Source organism: Malus sylvestris, chromosome 7 (assembly GCF_916048215.2).
Source record: "Malus sylvestris chromosome 7, drMalSylv7.2, whole genome shotgun sequence".
NCBI lineage: Eukaryota > Viridiplantae > Streptophyta > Magnoliopsida > Rosales > Rosaceae > Malus > Malus sylvestris.
In genome coordinates, this window is record NC_062266.1 from 31,658,436 (window position 1) to 31,680,844 (window position 22,409).

The following is a 22,409-nucleotide window of genomic DNA, read 5'->3' on the forward strand; positions in this document are numbered from 1 at the left end:
CATGAAAATGTCGTCGAATTCTCACTTGACTTACAAGTGTAACAAACAAGTCAAAAGTATACGATCACAGATTCACAGTACATAATTTGGAACCAAGAGAGAGAGAGAGCGAGGAGGGAAAATGGCTATTTGGAAATCACGGAGTGAATTGCGCGGCTCCTAATCATGAGTCAGACTTAATCGTACCGCTGAGACCGAGAGCGACCGGAAGGATGGGGCCCAGCAGATGCGTGTGGGGGCACCGTTGAATGCGACGTGACGCTCAGCTCAAAGAGGACTTTGTTTAGCCAAGCCAAAACCAACACACACAGAAAGCGCGCATGCGCCGAGACCTTGTGTCTCTCACTCTCTCCTCCTCGACGTGCCCGCCGCGCGCCGATCGAGCGCCGTCGATACAGAGCCGCGGAGTCTTTGGGGTCTCATTTTGCGCGGGAAGACGGGTTACTTGTTCGGCCCGAACGCAGAGTTGCACTTTCGTCAATGCACGTGTGAGTAACGCGCTTTCTTATTGGGTTAAGGGTAGGTCTTTGGACTTTCTCCAAGTTGCATGTTGGCCCAATTCCATGCAATCGCACTCTATCATTTTCTCTTCATCTTTTCCGACCAACCTCTCGTGTTGCTACTTGCGGATGAAATGACAGTTTCTTTGTTTTATTTATGACCTCTTCCTTTTAAGTGTCTCATGGTAAATGTAAATCGTAAAAGGTAAATTTACCCAATCCATCGTAGATTTATAGGTTATGTAACCGTTAAAAGGTGATAAAGTTTTTAAATAGAAACGGAACGCGAATTGTGAAAAAAAAAATTTCAGGTTATTCACTGACGCATTTTATCGAATACTTGATGAGCTTATTATCAGTCAAACTAAGTTACGCATATGTCAATTGATATTATCATTTGACGAAGCAGTCTGATGAGTGCTATTGATATTGAAGTAATTTGAAAAGTGTTGTCAACGCAACATGTAAGAGGTATTTTATCAAGCACTTAATGGGCACAAAATGTCTCGTACCAAACATTTAGAGAATCATCAAAAGACCTTCACATGTATATTTTTTAAACTCCGAATGATCTTGGACCACCTAGGTCTCAATCCGCCACTAGTCATAAAAGACTATTATGGTAGGTCATGTATTAACAATTGTGAACTGTTAATTTGATAAAACTTATGACATGAGATTATACATATGTCATGAAAGATTGTGAATCGTCTATAGGCACATCGACAAAATCTAAGATTTCAGTCCGTAAATATTTCTTTCATTAAAGTTGTAATAATGAATAGGACGATTGAATTGTGATGGAAATCTCGTAAGAGACATAAGGGATCGTGCAATACAGTACATTTACACATGCAAACAGCCCACAAAATCATTTCACGTACGAAGCCATAGACGATAAGATAAACCAATAGCTAGAGGTATATATGTATATCAGTCTGCATGTATGGCATTCTTTCAGGTATAGTGTGTGTATATAGCACATTTAAAATCCAACAACAAAGCTAAGTCAGAGAGAGAGAGAGACAAGGAGGTCTATGATTCTTCGGGGTGCGTTAGGTGGGAGAAAGTTCCGAGTTCTCCTACAGTACACTAGTGGATGGAATGCATCGGTATTTGAACAGTTAGATTGAACATATTAAAATTATGTTAAGCAAATCATTTCTTCAGATAGATGAGTGCATCCCAAGTTCTGGCAAATGAGTCATGTTTGTCATGTTTGTTGTGTTTGTATTATTTTCGTGTCATACCCGTTATCTTAATAGGTCGTGACATGTTAAACATGTTATCATAACGCGGATTCTTAACATGTGATCCGATAACGATCCAATAAGATAATATGTAGTGTCATTTTGTGTCGGGTTAACAATCATGCAAAAAATTGTTATACCTAATGTATAGATATAACAAATGATATCTTATCGGGTTCTTAATAAGTGACTCGATAACGACTCAACTCCTTAACAAGTTGACCAGAGCTTGTTATTTTTGTGCCTTTTGGTACCGAGTTAACGGATCGTGTAAGAAATTAACAAGTTGATCATGATTCGTTGTAGAATTCGAGAAGTTACTTTGAAGATGAACCTTTTATGCTGTCACCAAAAACTATGGGCTTGGCCTTAATATGATGAGAAGGACATGAAACTGATGTGAGGGTGGTTTTTATGCCAATGGTGGTGCATTGCATGCTTTGATGATATACCAAACTGCCGTGACATGAGGTGGTTTGGAAGCTTATGGGATTCGGATATATTTGTTGGTTGCATAACTTTTGTATGTTTTACGCCTGTACCCGACAGCTTCTGGTTTAAGACATTGATAGCTGCATTTGTAGCTTTCTTGGTAAAAGTAAATGATAGGTTACATGTAAAAATACAGTCGACGCAAAAAAAGTTCCAAAGGTGGTTGCATTTTCTGTATATGAAGATCACAAAACCTTATTTTTTTTAATTGGTTTTGTAGTTATTTATGTTTTGAAATTAAATATGCGGTTGGTTAATTACATTAGGTGGCCCAAGAGTATGTGTGATAAATACTAATCCGTTATGATATCATATATATATATATATATATATGGATTTTAAAATATCCAACTTAAAATTAATTGATAATCTCTTTAAAATGTTCATGACCAAATATAATAATGATAAAGAAGGACAATAACTCTATTTGAAAGTAATTTATACATGCTTTGTGTATGCCTAGCTTGGATTCAAGGGAGAAATAGGTGAGAGGGAGGGATTTTTCAGTGTGCTGGAAGCATCCCTTAGTATATCATGTGTAATAATACAATTCGTCGGAAACTTGAAAAAAAAATTCCAACCAATTCTATTATAATATTTAATGTATCAGGTCATGTTCTTGACGCACTGAAAATTTCTCGGTGAAAAGAAACTAATGTGAAAAGAAAGAGGGAAGCGAAATGTGAGGCATTTATATATGCACCTTACTCGGGTGGTTGAAATATCTTATTTGGTTTGAGAATTGAGGTCTACAGGAAATGTATGCAGTAATGCATGAGTAATTTCTCTGCTTCTTACCTAACCAAAATCAAATGATACATCCATGTCTGTGGAAATTAAATTGCTCTAGCACATAAAAATTATGGCCACCTTTCATGGTGGCTAGATCATTGAAGATATATAATTAATGGATTCTACTCGTGGGTGTAAATTAGTAGGGATTCGTTTTAATAATTAGCAGATGAACTTTATTTTTAACTATTACTTTCATAAACTTTCATAATCAGTTAATTTTTGTCTTGAACTTCAATTTTAGCTTATTACCTCCATGAACTTTTATAAATAAGTCAATTTTCTCCCTTCCATTAGATTTTAAAAGTTTTTTTTAATCCAATTTGTATCCATACAGTTGTCATGTGTTGTTCGCGTGATGGATGGAGTATTGGATATAAAATTTTAAAATCTAGTGCTAGGAGGAAAATGACTCTTTATAAAGTTCAGGGCGGTACTTGACTAAATTAAAGTTTAAGGAGAAAATTGGTTAATTATAAAAGTTTAGGAGAGTAATTGATTAAAATTAAAGTTCAGGTGGAAAATTGGCAACTCTATACAAGTTCGAGAGGCAAATCGACAAATATGTCTTGTTTTTATATAATATCCTTCAATTCTCCCTACTATGATTCTACATAGTTACCTCCCTTCATCACTTTTCATTTGTCATTCTCGATCAATATACTATCACTCTATCCTTAGCACAAAAAATAAAAATAAAAATTCAAGAACCAAATAGTTATCAAACGAGTTCCGCCGTTTCCGACGACGAAAACCATCTAAAAAATTCGTATATTATTTTGTTTGAAACGAAAGTTGTGATAAAACCGAGTCACTTCAGTTCAATAATACGAAACACGATATGAAAAAGGTTAAATTGATTTATTGATGATTTAACAAAAGCCGGTCCTGCATAATGATGTTGTGTGGGCACGAATTGATTAAAGTGTGACTACAGTTTTTCTATGAATGATGGAAAGATTCAAAGAACCGAAAAATGGCACAGATGAATGATGATCGTGATGTTATAGATAAAACAAAAGCAGATTACCTAATTCAGGATTCCTAAATTGACAAATTTTGTAGGGAAATAGATATATATGAAATTTATGTGATTGCAAATGATGTTAATCACTAGGATCACTGCTGTTTTATTTACTTTATGAAACACCTTAATTTCCATCAAATCGTGCTTTTTCATGCCCATTCTATTTTTGGCTACAATTTCGGATTTGATTGATTTTGTGCAATAGAAGAGAGAACATGTGTTTGTAATTGGTTTTATATTTTATCGTGTTTATCTTTCTTATTACCTGAAATGTGATTAAGCATACAAATAAATCATATGACGAGATAGAAATGATATGTGCATGGATATGTAGTTTAAAATAACTATATAACTACTTTGCAACAGGACTTTCATGATGGTATACCGCTATCGCATTGTTCTGTAACAACATATGATATTTATAAGTTTCTTTGCACTTAAAATGCCAAAATGCCAATATTCATGTGTCATATAAGTTGATCCCATGCAACAGACTCATTATAATTAGAAAATCCAATACTAAACAACAACAACAAAAACTTATCACATTAAGTGGGTTGACTGTATGAATCTTAGAATGCAACTGCACTCAAGTTTTGTGCCAAGTTTTCTGTTAGCTCGAAGTACTCCATGTCTTTTTTTAAAGTCTCTTTCCAAGACTTCTTAAGTCTTTCTCTACTCATTTTGTCCTGAGCCTCTATAAATATTCGGTTCACATGCCCATACCACCTTAACCGATTTTATCTCATCTTGTCTAAAATTACGGTTACTACTACTTTACCTTGGATATTCTCGTTATTAATTATGTCATTTCTTGTGTGCTCACACATCTAACAGAGTATTCTCATCTCCACTACACTCATTTTTTGCACATGTTAATGCTTGACTACCAACATTCTGTGCCATAAAGCACTGGCCTTATTGTCATCATATATTGTCATCATATAAACAAAATTCTTTGAGTTTTAGTGGCATACGACTGTCACCACAACACACCCAATGCGCTCTTCCACTTCATTCATCCACCTTGTATTCTACGTTGAGATTCCATCCAGTTTTCCGTTCTTTTGCAAGATAGCGAAAACATTCGCTCTTTGATACATTTTAACTCTAATCCTCATCCTATCTCATTTGAACCCCTATTCGCATTTAAATTGCACTCCATATACTCAATCTTTGACCTACTTAGACGAAGAACTTTAGAAAATTCCAGTTGCCAATTTTAGATAAATTGGTTCATGATTTTGAGGTAAAGAACCGAAAGCTTAACTAACACCAATATATTCGTTCTTAAAAGGAAAAATAGAAGTGGCTGAAGAAATCATGTAAGAAAGAACCAAAACCAAGGAGCCGAAAGAACACAATTAACCATGATTTGTTGATTTGACAGTAATTTGTTGCTTGTCGACAAATAAATTAGATAGTAATTAATCAAGTTAAGACATATCAATGTTCTTGATCAATGTTCAGTGGGGGAACGTACACTCTGTCTGACCTTTAATATCAAATGATATGACATTATCTTTACACATTTTCCCTTAATATCTTTACCAAAAATATATTCACAGTTATTAATGCGTGCATATATTCTGCGAAAGATTATGCCTAAGGTTAATGTTCACCAGAACTGGGCTGATTTCGTGATGAATTGCTGAAGCCCTTGTGTGTGGTCTTAGCCCAACTAACACTCGTATTAGGGCCTTCGGCTATTAGGTTGAAAGCCTGGAATCACCCAATAAGAGCAAGATTAGCCCATTTTTTTAGAAATTATATCGTTCATTCAGTAGATCACCTTACTCATACGACCTATATACAAAATCAACCAACCCATTTACCCATGCACTCCGGCCATCCCCCACCCCGCCTTCGGTGGCATTCCCAGTTACCCATAAACTCCGGCGATTCCCCACCCCCCAACCCACATATTTTTCGGACAGTCACATGGTGCGAGCGTGCGGACCAAAGACGTAGTCCAATATTTGACCATTTGATATACATGCCAAGAAACAAGATGAACAAACTAAATTGATTATATATGTGAGAGAAAAATAGGAGAGTTGTGTTTCTTTGATCAACTTTCTCTATGTAGTTCTTGATTTTTCCTTCGGATTATATTAAATTTTAAATTATTATAATCTATAAAAAAAATGTTCAAACACAATTGACTTTAACTCGTGTTATCTTTCGTAGCAAGCAATCCCAATATTCCCATTCCCTTTAAAATTCCATTTCTCTTACTCCACAGTTCCACTCTTTGTTTAATTATTAATTAATTGGTGTTTAACTATAATTAAACTCCTTTACGAACCGTGTTTCCCTCCAAAAACTTATGTTTCCCTCCATCTACCCCTCACCACGCCACCTCCCTCCCACCTCTCTCTCTCTCTCTCTCTCTCTCTCTCTCACGGGCACACAGAAAGGTTGAGCTTTTCCATCACCAATCTCTCCATTCTCCTTTTTCCTGAATTTCTGGTGGATTCCCAGTACTTTTTACCCAAATAGCAACGATTCAGATAACTCCTCCAACTCAAAAGCAAAATACAAAAAAGTGAAAAGAAAACCCTATAAGATTTACTCCTAGTACAACACTGAGAAGAAGAAAGATCAGGACAAACCCAATCCCTCTCCAACTCAAAACCCCAAATTCTTTTGCTTCCAAATTCTCACAAATTTAAACCCCAAAACCCTTCCCATTGGAATTTAGCAATGCCAGAAAACTAGTACCCATTCATAAGAAAGGAGCTCCCGAATTTTCCTGAGAAAATTTCCGGCAATGGACAAACCCAGATTCCGCCTCCGCTGCTCCATCACCAAGCTCATCTTCTTCTGGATCGCAATCCTCCTCACCATCCTCATCTTCTTCCACCGAACCCCTTCTTCCAATCCCAACCGCCGCGTCCTCCCCAGCCTTCCCGCCTGGGAAAACGTCGTCGTCCAGTCCGCAAAACCCCTCGCCAACTCCACCACTGGCCACTCCGTTCTCGTCACCGGCGCCGCCGGATTCGTCGGGACCCACGTCGCCCTCGCTCTCAAAAAACGCGGCGACGGCGTCGTAGGGATCGACAACTTCAACAAGTACTACGACCCGACACTGAAACGCCGCCGTGCTGATCTCCTCCGCCGCAATGGGATCTTCGTACTGGAAGCCGACATCAACGACTCAGAAAAACTCGCGAAGCTTTTCCGGTCGGTGAAATTCACCCACGTCGTCCACCTGGCCGCCCAGGCCGGCGTTCGATACGCTCTTAGAAACCCAGCCTCGTACGTCCACAGCAACATCGCCGGATTCGTGAATCTCCTCGAAGCCTGCAAAACAGCCAACCCACAGCCGTCGATCATCTGGGCGTCATCGAGCTCCGTGTACGGCCTCAATTCAAAAGTCCCCTTTTCCGAAACGCACCGTACCGACCAACCGGCGAGTTTATACGCGGCGACAAAGAAAGCAGGGGAAGAAATAGCACACGCGTACAATCACATATATGGGCTTTCAATTACTGGGCTGAGGTTTTTCACTGTTTATGGGCCTTGGGGCAGGCCCGATATGATGTACTATTCGTTTACTAGAGACATGTTGAGAGGGAAGCCCATTGTGGTTTTCGAGGGCCCAGGCCATAAGTCCGTGGCCCGGGACTTCACATACGTCGACGATGTCGTAAAGGGTTTGTTGGCTGCGGTGGACACGGCGGAGAAGAGCACCGGTAGTGGAGGCAAGGTGGAGAGGCCGGCACAGCTTAGGGTTTTCAATCTCGGTAACACCTCGCCGGTGCCGGTTAATGAGGTGGTGGGGCTTTTGGAGAGGTTGCTTGGGGTGAAGGCAAAGAAGGTAGTGGTGCCGATGCCGAGAAACGGAGACGTTTTGTTTACTCATGCTAATGTAAGCTTGGCAAGGAGGGAGCTTGGTTATGTGCCCACCACGGATTTGAAGACGGGGTTGAGGAAATTTGTGGACTGGTATCTTGATTATTATTCGGAGTCCAATTGGAAGAGCGCTTGGTAAATGTAAATTTTGTTTGACGATGTCTTAATCTTGTTTTTTTTTTTTTTCCCAGTTAGAGATGTACAATTTTACTAAGATAATGTGGCGCGTATGGCGCTTTATCACACTGACAAAAAGCAATCACTACTATGACTTTATTACACTGGCAAAAAACAATCACGTCCATGCATTAACACATTCCAAAAGTTTGATCTTTTGGAACTCCACAGAATTTGGTTTATGACTAATTAGCAAAATTATTACGCATAACATCGACATGCCTCGTTCTCATGTCAAAGAGGCACTAATCATGGGAACTGTCATCATTAGCAACGAAAGGTTAAGCCTCGTCTCTCAACGTAAACAAATTGTAACACAGCTGAAACCGATTAATGTATAATTTAGGAAGTAGCCGACTAAAGACGTAAAATTAGAGGATTATAAACCCACAAACTGAAATAAAAATTTCAATGTCTTTATACGATGTGTGCTTCTTGCAAAACGTACTTCTACTAAATATTGAAATATGATCCGATGTTCATATCCATACCAAAACCTCAAGAATCGTAAACACTACGAGTCTTAGTTCAAAATTAGAGTAAAACAGACAGGCTTATCTTTCAAATAACTAGGAAAGCTATGCTGAAATCGGGGAGAGTTTAAGAGTCGGCGATTGTAACCTCCACCTCAACACCAGGTTCAATAGTAATGGAAGTGATTTGCTTGACAACATCTGGTGAGCTGAACAGGTCGATAACCCTCTTGTGGACACGCAACTCAAATCTATCCCATGTGTTGGTACCTGAAAATCACCAACCATAATTTGAAGTTACAGAAACATCGTTATAACAATGACATTCAACGACCCATGAGTTAACAACGAATAACATTTCAGACTGAAGCATACCTTCACCACAAGGGGACTTCCTGGTGGTGATTTTCAGAACCTTGGTTGGCATCCTCACGGGTCCCTTCACCCTGAGGCGCTTGTCCTTGGCACCACGAACCAGATCAGTGCAAACTATAAACAAAAAAGATGTCAATCCAACAGGCTAAAGGTAGACTCATATAAGCAAATCCTAACGCTTAATGTCTAAACAAACTTAACTTAGAAACAACGGTACATGAACCCATTTCAACCGCCTTCCACCACAACGAAAGTAAATTGAAATTTAATGACTGCAATACTATCAATCTCACAAAACCCAAAACATTCTGGGAGACTAAGACTACAATTCGGGTATGATAAACCAAATTCTCAACAAATATTGCACTGCTCGCTCTAATTATATAGAAACAATGGATAAACAAACTCGATACAGAAGCAATGGATAAGCCAACCATGTCACACCGCAATCAAAGAAGAACGAAATTGAATGACTACTATACCGTCAGAAAACCCAAAAGATTACGGGAGACTAAGACGTCAATTCCGGTATGACAACTAAAACATATCAAAAGAAAATCCCACTGGTCACTCTTACTATATACCCAACATATAATATGAACAGCTAGAAGAAAATTTTCTCTAAACTTCAATTTGCAACAACAGATAAAGCTATCAAATGGGTTTTAGGCAACAGAAACAAGGTAATCACTAACATATTAGTCAGTTTCAAACGAATAATTACTCCCAAATTAAGAAGGTGTTCCAAATAATACGAAATTATGTTGAAATGGGCATAAATTTAAAAAAAAAAAATTAGCGAAAGGAGAGACCTTTCTCGAGGTTCTTGACGTTCTTGGAAGAAAGAGTAATCCTGATCTTGTGGATCTGCTCCTGAGACTCCTCAAGACCTGGTTTGGTCGGCTTCATCGCTGCGTACGCCATTTTCTTCAGTCTAACTCTTGCTTTCCTGTGTATCCAAAGCGCAATGAAACGATTAATCACAGATTTTTTTTTTTAACTAAAACTATCAGAAATAGCACCAAAAATTACTCGATTTCTATCACGTTTGCCAGAACTAATTCAAACAAATCAGGTAAAAACTGTGTGAGATAGAGAAGCGGACCTGGGTGGCTTAGGAAGGAGGTCGGGAGCTGCGGCTCGTCTCTTTCTCAAAGCGGTGGGAAGGAGATGCAGTGTTTTGTGAGATTATATACGGTGGGCTATTAGGGTTTGAGATAATTATCTATGTCATTTTTCTAATTTCCAACTCAAAATTTTTATAAACTTTTAAGAAAATAAGAGTTGTTAATAAAAATAGAATCTAGAGTTCAAGGATTTCAAGGCGACGGAAAAAATGTATATATATATATATATATATTGGTAAAAGGGAAATAATTTAACAAAAAAAAAAAACAAGAAGCCAACTGGTGGTTTTGTCATGGCAATGCATCCTTTCAGAGGTTGGGAAGACTCACAAAGGCTATTCATTCTCCTCATGGCCACTATCATCGTGCGATTTTACCAACTGTAGGAATAGAACCCAGAACGTATCATGTAAAATACGAGTCTGAAATTCTTCTCGAACCACTAGGCCACCCTTTGGTAATGAAAGGGTAATAATTTTAAGGGAGACTTTGGATGCGGTCCCTAGTTATGAATAGTCTTTGACTGAAACCTTGTTGGTTTTCAATTTTTGATCCAAGTCCCTGAAATTAATTGATAATTTATTTCTATGTACGTTACTATATTTTTTAAATTAAAAATTAAAATTTATAGTTGTTTATAGTAATGAGATTTTAAATAAAAAACCATAATTTGTGTGATTAAAAATATTAAAATATAAATATACTATTGTGTGTGTGTGTGTAAACATGGGTACATTCATAAAAAATAACCAAAAAATTATTGTATCAAAACATGGGTACATTCTTCAAAATGGGTACATTTAGCAAAAATAAAAATGGGTACAAATAAATAAAAAAATATGGGTACAATACAAATAAAACTTTAAAAAATATGGGCACAAAAAGAAATTAATATATGGGTACAAATTAAAACTGAAAGGAAAATTGGTACAAATTAAAAAAGGGTTGCAAATTAAAAATGGGTACCAACTAAAAATAAAAATATATGATAAAAAATTTAGCCATAAATATAAATATACTAATTGTAATATTTTTAATATTAAATGAATATATTTAGAAATAAAAAATATTTTATTATTGAAATAATTAATGATATTATTAATACAAAGGACCTTGATCAAAAATTGAAAAGTAATAAGGTTTTAATCAATAGAGTAGTAAAAATAAGGATGAAAACCTAATTACTCCTAATTTTAAATTGTCTAACATTTCACTGAGAAACCTGCGTGAACAAGGATTTCCCTTTTTTTCGTTTTTGTATAATGTGTCCTTATTTTAATAATTCATTATTGAGGATTGATAGAATATGTTTAATATGATTTTTTTTAGGATTATACATAACGTATCATAACTTTGTACGTATAAAAATTAAGATAACAAAGTGTATTAGTAATTTGGTATGTACCAATAAAGAATTACATAACATACCAAAATTAATATTTTATAACGTACCAAAATACATTGGTACATCATATTTATATATATGTGCATGAATATGTCATTTCTCATAATTAAAAGTGAATAGGATTGTTGTTGTGTTTTTAGAATTTTTAAAATATTTTTTATTTAAGTAACAAAAAATTTATTTTCAAACAAACTGTTATAAGATACTATTTATCTAATAATAGATTTTAGAAATTTTGTGATAGTAATTACTTTTTGAATTAATTGGTGAATTAAATATAATGAAAAATCGTAATTTTTTATTAGAAATTAATAAAAGAATATTTGATCAAAATTCTTAAAAAGATACAAATGCTTGATTTAAAAATTAAGGCATCTACATCAAAACGTCCCTTGATTTAAAAATTGAGGCATCTACATCAAAACATCCATGGTGAGTGATGGGTTTGGGTTACTTAGACTTCCTCATCTATATTTATGCTTATTGGTATGTTAATGTTGTTGTGGTGTTACTTCAAGTTTTAACCTTATTCAATTTTTTATAATTTTATTATTAATTAGCCATTCGGTTTAGAGAGAAACTTACCTACAAACAAAATGTATTACAACAATGCTCAAAAGTCAAAAACAAACACGCACATATAAGCGTTCATAAGTTTTTTGCTTAACCTCAAGATACACCACAACATTCCCACTGTACAAGTGTTTATTTGTCTTCTCATTTCATCCTTCGAACTTCTACTCATGTCACGTGTATTCTACTAAATTTAATTGCTTTTTAGTTGACAAACTAAAATTTCAAATATACTAACAGAGAAAGAAAAACCAAAGAAATTAATGGTTAACTTTCCATAAAGATACCACAAAAGTAGCACATAGACTACACCGAAAGGCGTCAAGGTACTAGTCACAAATTCCCTAATCCACTTTGTGTCACGAACTAACAGAGTTACGACAATTTGTTCGCATATACAGCAATATTTGAGTGCACAACAAGAAAGCGAGGCGGGGGGTGAAGGCAGCACTTGAACGAGATGAAACATTGAAAGGCAAATGAAAATTAATGGCGATCACTGTCGCTCTCATGCTCCATTTCTTCGGCATCCTCAAAGCGCTGATCGTTGATCTGAAGCTGCAAAGAAGATGTAAACGTGATCAATACAAATATGCCAACTCCACAGCAAGCATTAAGTGGATATTCACAGGCTTACCTCAAGCACAGTACGAGCTAGGTCATGATCCCCGTTAGATTGACCAATTGGGTTTGAAAGATTTTGAGGAACAGGCCACTCAGAATCGTCCCCTGAAAATACCGCCACATTCAAAACAAAGACGTCATACATGATAGAAGATTTCATATTTATTTTTACACGTATTGATACATGACGATATAAATGTTCCATGGTGCATCACATACCAACTGCCTCGTCTTCCAACTGATCGGCACTAAAAATCCAGTTATGCTCTTCTTCCCCTTCTAAAGAAAGGCAGATCAAAAGTATACTATCAGGGAACAACTCATGAATCAAACATAACAAATATCACAAAAATGTTAAAGAAAATAACCAGGGTATGAAGAAATCGTACTAACCTTCAATTGGTTCAGGATTAAGCTCCGCACACTCACAAAACACCTCAAACAGAGAATCCACTGCCACACAATAAATAACAAGCTAGTTACTCTTCACCAGAAAAATTCTAACAAGAAAATTCAACAAAGTACAGAGGGAGAGAGATATATATACATTGGTTAGGATCTGAAGGAACAAGTCTCATTTCTGTGATCTTGGATAAATCTAAGACACCATTGGATTCTGAATCGGAACCGTCAGACTCGTCCTCGTCATCCTCAGTTTCAATCTATAAAGTTAAAAACTCTAATCAGAGATACGGTGCACAAAAAGGCCAAAAACTTTGAAATAACATATTGACGTTAAAGATTAGTCCGAGACTTTGACCATATGATAAAGAGACACAAACCCTGGATACAAAAATAAGCAAGTGATTCGCCAAAAACACCGTAGTTACTGTCAGAACCTATGTTCACCACGCTCTGAGACACCCGAAAAAAAAAACTATATTTTCCGGGGGAAAAAAGAGGGCTATTAGTAGGCCGTTTGCTATTGCTATAAGGGCTGCTCGCCTTTATACTGTGTACAATAGATATATACTAAAAGGTGCCAGAGAAGAGCACAAAATTGCCTTACAAAGTTAAGTTCACACCACACAATAAAACAGTTTCGACGAAGTACATGTCAGAAAAGATAACCAACCCCAAATTGCTGCGGGAGTGCAATAACGAAGAAGGCATATACCTGAGTGTAAATACAAGGAGAGGTGTAGGCCTCCGGGTCTCTGGACACAGCGTGCAGTGATATAGACAAGAAGTCCACAGCATAACCCTTCTCCCTATCAACGTCACTCAACCAAACCACTTGCCTGCAAAATCAAAATCAAAGCCAAATGCTCGATTGGATTCTAATTTTGTAAAGGATAAAAATGTTTACAAGTCCCTTCAAATATTGTTTTTCTTTACTCTCGCAATTCCATCCCCTGAAATTCACCTAAACATAAATAAATAACATCACGAGAGAGCACGGCGTACTTGGTGGAGATGTAGAGGGTGCCCGGGGACTCAGGGGGTCGATTACCGAGGACAATACAAACACCAGGCTGAACGCGCATCAGCTCCTCACCGTTCTCTGCATCCAGAACTGGTTCATAAACACCGTTTCTTTCAACTCTGGCAGTGAATTCTTTAAGCCCTGCCACCATTCTGCTCGCTGACTCGGGTCTCTTCCTTTTCTTTTTCAAAACAAAAATTGATGTTTATAGACAACCCACGGTCACAAAATTGCTCAAATAAACTGTCATACATATACATATATATATATATATACACACACAAACACTTAATAGTCATTAATTCACTTAAACAAACTAATTTGCAACCTACATGAGCATTGTAAGTTAACCAATTAAGTGTGAGGGCCAAGCCAGGTAAAAAGGGGCAATTTAATTCTTATATTTTCCAACAATTTTCTCAGGAAACAAACGACTAGCTCAAGCAGAAGAATATCGATAAAGTTATCGAACGCCAACGGTCGAAAATTTGTCAAATAATCTGACGATGAACGGCAATACAAACCGATTTACAGGAGAAAAAATAAAGAAGATAAATTAAGCAGAAAAATATAGAGGAAGATGCAATTCAATAGAAAAAAAGGGTGAGCAGGATTTGGTACCTGGGTTCTTCTTCTTTCTCTTCTATCTGCTACAAAACGTGCAAGCACTGGGGAAGAGAAGAGACACTGACTTCGCCTTCTTTGGTTTTCTAGGGTTTTACTAATTGTTTGTTTCTTTTCCTTCAGGGGTTTAAACCGCCATTTTCTTTTCTTTTCTTTTTTTCAGCCCAAAAAAGAAGAAACGCCATTTTTTAAGCGGTGTGGGCTTTTGGGTTCAAGTTGGGGTGTTGAACCGTTGAAACCGGCTCGGGCTACTACTTATCTCAGCCCAAACTATTTTTTTTGTTTTTTCTTTTTAATAATGGCGGTCTCTTTTTATTTTAATGTAATTATATTTTACTTTGAACTAATCCAACTTAGCATAAGTAAATACGAACTCGGATGTATAGGAGACCACATCTACTCTAGCTATGTGGTCCAACTTAACGCACCACCACAAAAACTAATTGCGGTTTTATTTCACGACATTTAACAAATCTATTACTAATGTTATTCTTACCATGTTTTTGTACCATAATTGTATACTATCTTAGGTGGCATCTGATGTGGACAGCCACATCATCTAAATTAATTAGCATTTAATTTCAAAATGTTAATCAATAATTAATAAAAAAAATTGTTAATTAAATGATGATTGTGGTATACGAGGAGTCTCATTCTTCCTTCCTCTCTCCATTATGCTTCTTCCTTCCCCTTTCATTTTCATGGTCAACCTTTATAGAATTTACTCGTATACCATAATCACCATTGATTTCTATCTCCAGACTCATGCCCTATATCCCCAATCCTCCATCCTTGTAGCCCCAATCCTCATTCGCCTTCAAGTATTTCTATCTCTAATCTTCATTGGTACTCTATGGTTGTTCATCTCGTGATTTTTTTTTCTTTTCAAAATAATTTTTTTTGTGGTTTAAAAGAAGGATTTCAGCTGATTATTTCATTAAGTAATGTGTATTAGCTTTCATGCGAATTAGGAGTCAAAATCAAATTTGTCTATCGGATTAGGGTTCATACCCAATTAAGCTAATAACGCCATAGGGAGATCTTAAAGTCTGCAATTTTCCTTATTAAAGTGTTTTAATTAATAAGATAATTGAAATTAAATGATGTAACTTGTCCAACTCAAATGCGGTAAAGATATAAAATTGTGATAAGAATAGCATTACTCTACAATTTGAGGCAGAGTTGAGCAAGTTGGAGAGAATTTGCCTTGTAATCAGTTGTAATCGATTTTATGGTCCCCGGTGTTGAAACAGGTATAGCTAAGAATCTCTGACTTAAGTTAGGTTCGTTCAAGAAGTGCAGACGATGGATGGTTTCGACCTTAAGCAAGTAAGCATTGTGGCCATCTCTGTTTTCAGCTAACATAACGAGCGCAGTTTCATTCTTGCAAAAAGTAACATCAAGGCTTGCAAATGTAAGCACGATAAATTGCAATGCTAAATATAACTCTCGAAAACATCAACCTCAAATAAAACATGCAATGCCGAAACATAAGGCCCTAGGATTCTCTTTCCTTACATGTATGAATACCAAAATTTTCAATAGCTAAAGGGTCTACAAGTTCGAAACATGGAGACACACAATACCAACATCTTCCTTTTTGGCTTTCCGAAGTATACCTCATCAACCCAAGCTAATCGCACAGCGGTAGCAAGTTGCAAAACCAACCTAAGCAACAAGAGTGCTGGCAGTGGTTGACTCGCTGTAAAACAAAAGAGAATTCGTAAATTGTTGTATAGAAACAGAAAACAAAACTGCAGACAATAAACCCTAAACGTCGGCTGGCAGATATGCAAAGAAGAGACAATATGTATTGCGTACTTCAATTATGTATCCGTTTTTGCAAAGATAGGGAATGATAAAATTATTCTTGTGATGCTAAGAAATATCAAATGCATCTTAAACATTAAGATAAAATCTTTCTAGGCGAGGGGGCTTCAATACATGTTATGACTAGATATAACTCTGGCAGTTGATAAGCAAAGAGCCCTGTTTGTCCAACACTACAAGGCCTAGAAACCAGGAGTTGTAACAAGCCGCTAGGAATGATACCAACAAGGCGTTAGGAATGATACCAACATACTAGAATGAAACATAGAAATTTATACGTTGGAAACAGAGTAAGAATGCTTACTATTTCCAGACGGGTGGAAGCTTCTTAGTTTTCTTGTAGTAACGAGAAAGCCTGTGGATCCTGCTCTCCACCAAAATCAACCGAAACTTTGAATCCTTGTCCTTCCTATTCCTCTCCAAATGCTTCCTAATTGAAACTGCCTTCTTGATAAGATGGTACAGATCCTCAGGAATTTCAGGAGCAAGACCTAACCAACAGTAAACAATATTACGTATCATCTACATAAGTAGGCTACTATTTCGTCAGTGCGAAGCAAACTGAAAGACACAATACCACAGGCCTGTTTGATAATCATAAAGAACTCCTAATCTTCTTCATATTTTCACAGAACATGAAAAATGGAAGAGAAAACCTCTTCACATTGAGCTAGCCTAATCCTAAAACCAAAATTGGGTTTGAATCCCATGTTCAAAATCCGCAAAAACATATCAAGCAATCAATCAGTGCTTACTCACTTCACCTACGTAATTTGGCTAATTAGAATAATGGGTTTCAATCCCACAATTCCCACTACACATCCAAACATTTCTAATATAATTCCCAAAGACACTAAACAGTGCAATACAATTCATAATATTAAAATTACAACCAAAAAGAGGCATATACCGTAAGCCTTGAGAACACGCAGGATCTTGCTTCCAGTAACGGTCTTAACCTGCGCAATGCCGTGAGAGTCACGGAGAATGACACCGATCTGAGACGGAGTCATACCCTTCTTTGCAAACTTGCAGATGTTCTCCTCCACCTTAATCATATATATAATCGCCTCAATTAGCATCGATAATTACATATAAATTTTGGGTTTTTGATTTACTTACATCTGGAGCAGTGACCTTCAACCAGCTCGGCGCACTCCTCTTGTACGGCAGCGCTGAGGCTGACATTCCCTTTCTGCAAAACCCCAAAACAGATAAGAAATCGAATACTTCTATAGAGAGAGAGAGAGAGAGAGAGAGAGAGAGAGAAGGGAGGAGGAGGCGTACCCATGACTGTGCATGCGACCCATGGCGTCGGAGGCGGAGGCGGCGGTTGGCTATGTGCTTAGGTTCTCTGAGACGGCGCCAAATGATTCCGCTGGTTTTTCAGAGATGAGGCATTTTCTTAAAGCTGTTTATATATGAAGGCCGGCTTGGACTTCGACCCGTGCCCCAATAGAAAAGGCCTAATGGGCTCTGAACCAAGCTCTGATAAGAAAGGCCTAAATTGTTCATCGGTTTGGGTTTGATCACACATTGGGCCAGGCCCAACAAAAGAAGACAACAACAAAATTAGTTGCTAGGGATCGTTTGGTGTCTAAGATTGGGAAACGATCGGAATTGAGTTCAAGTCAGTTCTATAAAGTATCACTACCTTCTAAATGAGAGACATTGAGCTACGACGTGTCTAGTGTGTGATAGTATTATTGTTAGTTCATTAGTGTAGATAATATCATTTTTTCAAAACAAAAAAAATATGTAATCCCCCTCAACCATAGAATTCGACATTCAGGGTCAACCTGACGAGTTCTATAAGGAAAGCATAGAAGCTTGAGGGATTGTTAAGGAAGGTGACAAGGGTCAACAAAAGGTGTCATTTTGGAACCCTAAGCCCGGGGGAGGGAGGTTACCACATCGACACAAGGGAATTTAAGGCCGCTAATCCAATGTAATTAAAAAAACATGACTACCACATATGATGTAGGCTGTTGTCCAATTTAATAAGTTCAATCTCAACGTTTATAAGTTCACTAAACACCGATAAAAAAACATTAGCTCAATTTAATTGAAATAGTCAAGGGTCAAAAACCCCAAACAACAACCTTCGTTGCTTGGGCCATGTTTGTGCGGCAATAGAAAAGCTCGGCATCTTTTTAGCACCTAACATGGAGGCTGGGGAAGGTGCACCAAATCAACAAAGCTAAAGGTATCGATACCCTGTTGGATTAAAAGGAGTCCATAAAAGCAAATTTAAAGGCCAACTATGCCGATTAAAAAGCCACCCACGAACAGAAAACCACAACTTTTTGAAATTGTCATTCGGGTGACTCAATTTTCATGTTTTTTAAATTTGGGAAAAATCATGTCATATGCAATCATTTAGCTTGTCTTGCATGATTACGGAGAGACCATTAGAACACAAGTTGTGCTCAAAACGCATTATTTTTTGGGTCTCTTTTTAAACTACTGGATCGTAAGTGATGAGTGGTGCAATTTGATTAGCGTATACCTAAAAGGGGACAGAGCATGAAAATTAGAGAAAATTTTCAGTGTGCAAAAATGGCTCGATACATTAAGTGTAATAATGCAATTGGTTGTAAATTTGAAGAAACAAATTATTTAAAAATTGAGGCTTCAGACAAAAATGCAATGAAGTATTCTAATATTTTTTTTTGAACAAATGATATTATCTACACCAAGAGAGAGGGGGTAGACTTAGCCTTATAATGGATTAGCAATAATGTGGTTCAAATTTGCCTTTGGCGAGAACCGAACTTAAAACCTCATACTTACAAGTAAAGATGAATACTACTAGACCCCTCTTCTTTATTTATCGAGAATGCAATTTATGATATTAAAAAAAAAAAAAAAAAAAAAACTAAACATATATTTGTTCGCCTCGCCTCTGAGCCAGCTTTGCAAAGGATTTGATTTTCAATTTTTTTTAAAGTGTGGGGATAGGCATATCATATGTATACCTGGCTGGGCCATTGGCATATAATGTACACCTTTATTCTCCATAGACATGTCGGATGTCCTAAGAAAAAGAGATGCTCTTCATTTCGACGTTGACCCTAATTTACTATAAATCTTCAAAAGAAATGCTTGATTTGATGAACAAACCCTAATGAAATGGATTTGGTATGCCTTTGAATCCAAGGTGTCGTATGGATGTGTTTTTTCAAGTGACTTACATATTGATTTAGTGTGAACTTGCACAAACACAGAGAGTAAAACCTTACACAGGTACTATACAATCACAAGGATGATGCTATGAGTATAGATTTCATGTAAAGACCACAAACGAAACAAGTATAAACCATATTAAAGCCATCACTGAACCAAGTTAAGGATATGGGAATGTGGTCACTGCATAACTAGAGGTTTATTTGGAAGCGCTTTTAAAATGATTATAAGCGTTTTTAGGGAAAATATTTTTTAGTTTCAAAAGCACTTGAAGCAACAATTATGTGCTTCTTGTAGGAATTACATACTTCAAATGATTTTTCAGGTTTCATTTGTATTTTTATTAAAGATTGAAATCCAAAAACATTTTATCAAAAACGATTTTAACCATTTTAAGAACACTTCAAACGAGCCTATAACTAAAGAGATGAAAATAAAAACGAATAAGGTGAGGAAAAAAGTGACTTCGTGCATGCATGCCATTAGCACTATCCTATCAAGTATTAAGAGATGCCTTGTCCCTCTGCAAAGGAACTTGGAAAAGTTTCATGCATGATAAGGATAGTTTATGGAGACAGAGAATCAATTTTCCAAAGCACATTTATAATTAACAAATACTTCCATCCCTTTACCATATGCATGCATTGTCAAGAAACCAACCTTTTCCACAGCCCCAGCACCACACCACTACTGCATGCACGACGCCAAGATTGAGACCTAAAAAGCAGCACTGTACATTTTTAATAAAATGCCGTGACGAACCTTCCTTTTTTGGCGAGTGTGTGTGCCATAACCAACCATAATATATATAGGCTTTTTAGTCAAAATCATATTTGAGATTGACATAACTCTTTACTTTGATATCTGATATTCGATAGAATTGATCTTTGAGTTTACCCACCATCAATCATTTTGATTTTTCTGTGACAAATCTTCGTTAAATAAGGATAAAATGGCAAAAATACTCTTAATTTTTGTCAAATAATTTTAGCCCATTGTTTATTAAATTGAGTGTAATTTTGTCATTTTGGTCCTTATTTAACATAGATTTTTCAATGAAGGAACAAAATGATTGACGGTGGACAAACTCAGCAACCACTTTTATCGATTTCAAACCTCAGGGACCAAAGTGAAGAGTTACGTCAATCTCAGAGACCATTTTAGCTAAAAAGTTGTGTGTGTGTATATATATGTAGAAATGCTAAAGGGACTCTTACAGAAATAGAACTCTATATGGACTCTCTGTCACCTCACAATTTAACGTTAGTTCCCGTGTCAACGTTATAAAATATTGTATAAAAAACATGAGATGACAGCGAGTCTATAAAGAGTCCTGTTTTTTTAAAGAATCCTTTTAGCATTACTCTTATGTTAAATAAGGGCTTTCCGTGTAGATCTAGATATTCCAATCTCAAGTATCGAAGGTCTGGAACTCTGTATCTGAGAAGTCCATGTTAGATTATGTTGGGGTTTTCAAAATATTGGTTACTAAGGTAGCGAGTGTAGTCCTGTGTTCACCAACACCAATTGATCGATTGCTTTCACCAAATTACAAGCAAAAGACAACAACATCTCGTACATACCAACCAACCCATTGTCCCTAAACCAATGCGGTTTCTATATTGTATGTCATTACAAGAAAGACAGGGAAATATTGTCTTGTTTAAGTATCTCGCTTATTACGTGATCAAATTAAACGATGAGCTAAATACAATCACGTTACGATATATCTACATATACCATTTTTTCCTCAACAAGTAAGGCTGGATTTTATCATTAAACAGGTATTTCCTTCTTGTTTGGTGTAGCTTAGCTTTTACACCGTTTAAAAAATCCATTTTTTTATAGCACAAGCATTTCATGCATGCGTTTTTCCAGAACAAAAGCATTTTACGGGTTTTCCAAGCCAAAGTTTGAGCCTTAATAAATAGAAGTGCTTTTCGAATACTTTGGCGGAAGTTGAAAGACAACTTTTCAACTAAAGGGAACCAAATAAATCCCTTTTGACTTGGTTTTTAAACATATGAACCCTCTCCCATGAAACTTTTCAAATTTTGGAAATGCATGTGATCGTTATATATTCCGATCAGAAAATGATCCTTCCACTTCCACAATACTGCATGGCTGGCGGCAATCTCCCTCAAGAAAAGGGAGAGGAAACGTACTATTATCAGTCAATGAAGAGCAAATGACAACCTTTTGGGGACCAATACATCATATATTATTGTAGTTGGACCATCCTATTATCTCTATGCCTCACAAAATTGATCATTCTCATCTCACAAAATGGGCCGGCTGTATGAATCTTAAAGTGCTATTGTGTTCGGTTTTATGCCAAGTTTTATGTTTTTCATATGAGTATAGAAAAAGTTGTAATAAAACATGCAATATGGAATGTCACTATCGCTACTTATTGTTTACAAGTAAAATGATGGCTATTTCCATGGAATGGAGACTTTCAAGCAAATGGGAAACCCGCCTCTAATAGGAGCAAATGGGAAACCCCGAACTTTCCTATGATGCTATATGTAAATCATTATCATTTACGAATGAGTAAAACAATATTTTTAAAATTTGAACATCGGGTTAAAATCGTAAGGGGAATCCTAGAGATATTCTCATTTGGACATTCTCGGTTGTCTTTCTCATTTTATAATGCTCGATAATGAT

General features: G+C 36.6%; 4 protein-coding genes across 5 annotated transcripts; 1 reads left to right on the forward strand and 3 right to left on the reverse strand.

Moving 5' to 3' along the window:
* Positions 1–6,454: 6,454 nt before the first annotated feature.
* LOC126629511 (UDP-glucuronate 4-epimerase 4-like) lies at positions 6,455–8,164 on the forward strand. The gene has a single exon (XM_050299575.1). The coding sequence runs from the start codon at positions 6,835–6,837 to the stop codon at positions 8,056–8,058; it is 1,224 nt and encodes a 407-aa protein (XP_050155532.1). The 5' UTR covers positions 6,455–6,834; the 3' UTR covers positions 8,059–8,164.
* A 327-nt stretch (positions 8,165–8,491) lies between these two features.
* On the reverse strand, positions 8,492–10,211 carry LOC126629519 (40S ribosomal protein S20-2). The gene is made up of 4 exons (XM_050299586.1): positions 10,050–10,211; positions 9,757–9,893; positions 8,945–9,058; positions 8,492–8,839 (listed from the first exon to the last, which is right to left on the reverse strand). The coding sequence occupies exons 2-4, from the start codon at positions 9,866–9,868 to the stop codon at positions 8,697–8,699; spliced, it is 369 nt and encodes a 122-aa protein (XP_050155543.1). The 5' UTR covers positions 9,869–9,893; positions 10,050–10,211; the 3' UTR covers positions 8,492–8,696.
* Positions 10,212–12,305: 2,094 nt separating this feature from the next.
* On the reverse strand, positions 12,306–14,886 carry LOC126629515 (chloride conductance regulatory protein ICln-like). Of its 2 annotated transcripts, none has more exons than XM_050299582.1 (8): positions 14,721–14,886; positions 14,081–14,280; positions 13,791–13,914; positions 13,221–13,335; positions 13,067–13,126; positions 12,893–12,952; positions 12,687–12,778; positions 12,306–12,607 (listed from the first exon to the last, which is right to left on the reverse strand). In XM_050299582.1, exons 2-8 carry the CDS (start codon positions 14,248–14,250, stop codon positions 12,536–12,538), a joined length of 693 nt encoding a protein of 230 aa, XP_050155539.1. In that variant the 5' UTR covers positions 14,251–14,280; positions 14,721–14,886; the 3' UTR covers positions 12,306–12,535. The 2 variants fall into 2 exon arrangements, with proteins under 2 accessions (XP_050155539.1, XP_050155540.1); XM_050299583.1 differs by having other exon boundaries at positions 14,081–14,275; positions 14,721–14,885.
* A 1,243-nt stretch (positions 14,887–16,129) lies between these two features.
* LOC126629517 (40S ribosomal protein S13-like) lies at positions 16,130–17,974 on the reverse strand. Its single transcript, XM_050299585.1, has 5 exons — positions 17,841–17,974; positions 17,676–17,748; positions 17,464–17,602; positions 16,858–17,044; positions 16,130–16,425 (listed from the first exon to the last, which is right to left on the reverse strand). The coding sequence occupies exons 1-5, from the start codon at positions 17,861–17,863 to the stop codon at positions 16,392–16,394; spliced, it is 456 nt and encodes a 151-aa protein (XP_050155542.1). The 5' UTR covers positions 17,864–17,974; the 3' UTR covers positions 16,130–16,391.
* Between the last annotated feature and the right edge of the window lie 4,435 nt (positions 17,975–22,409).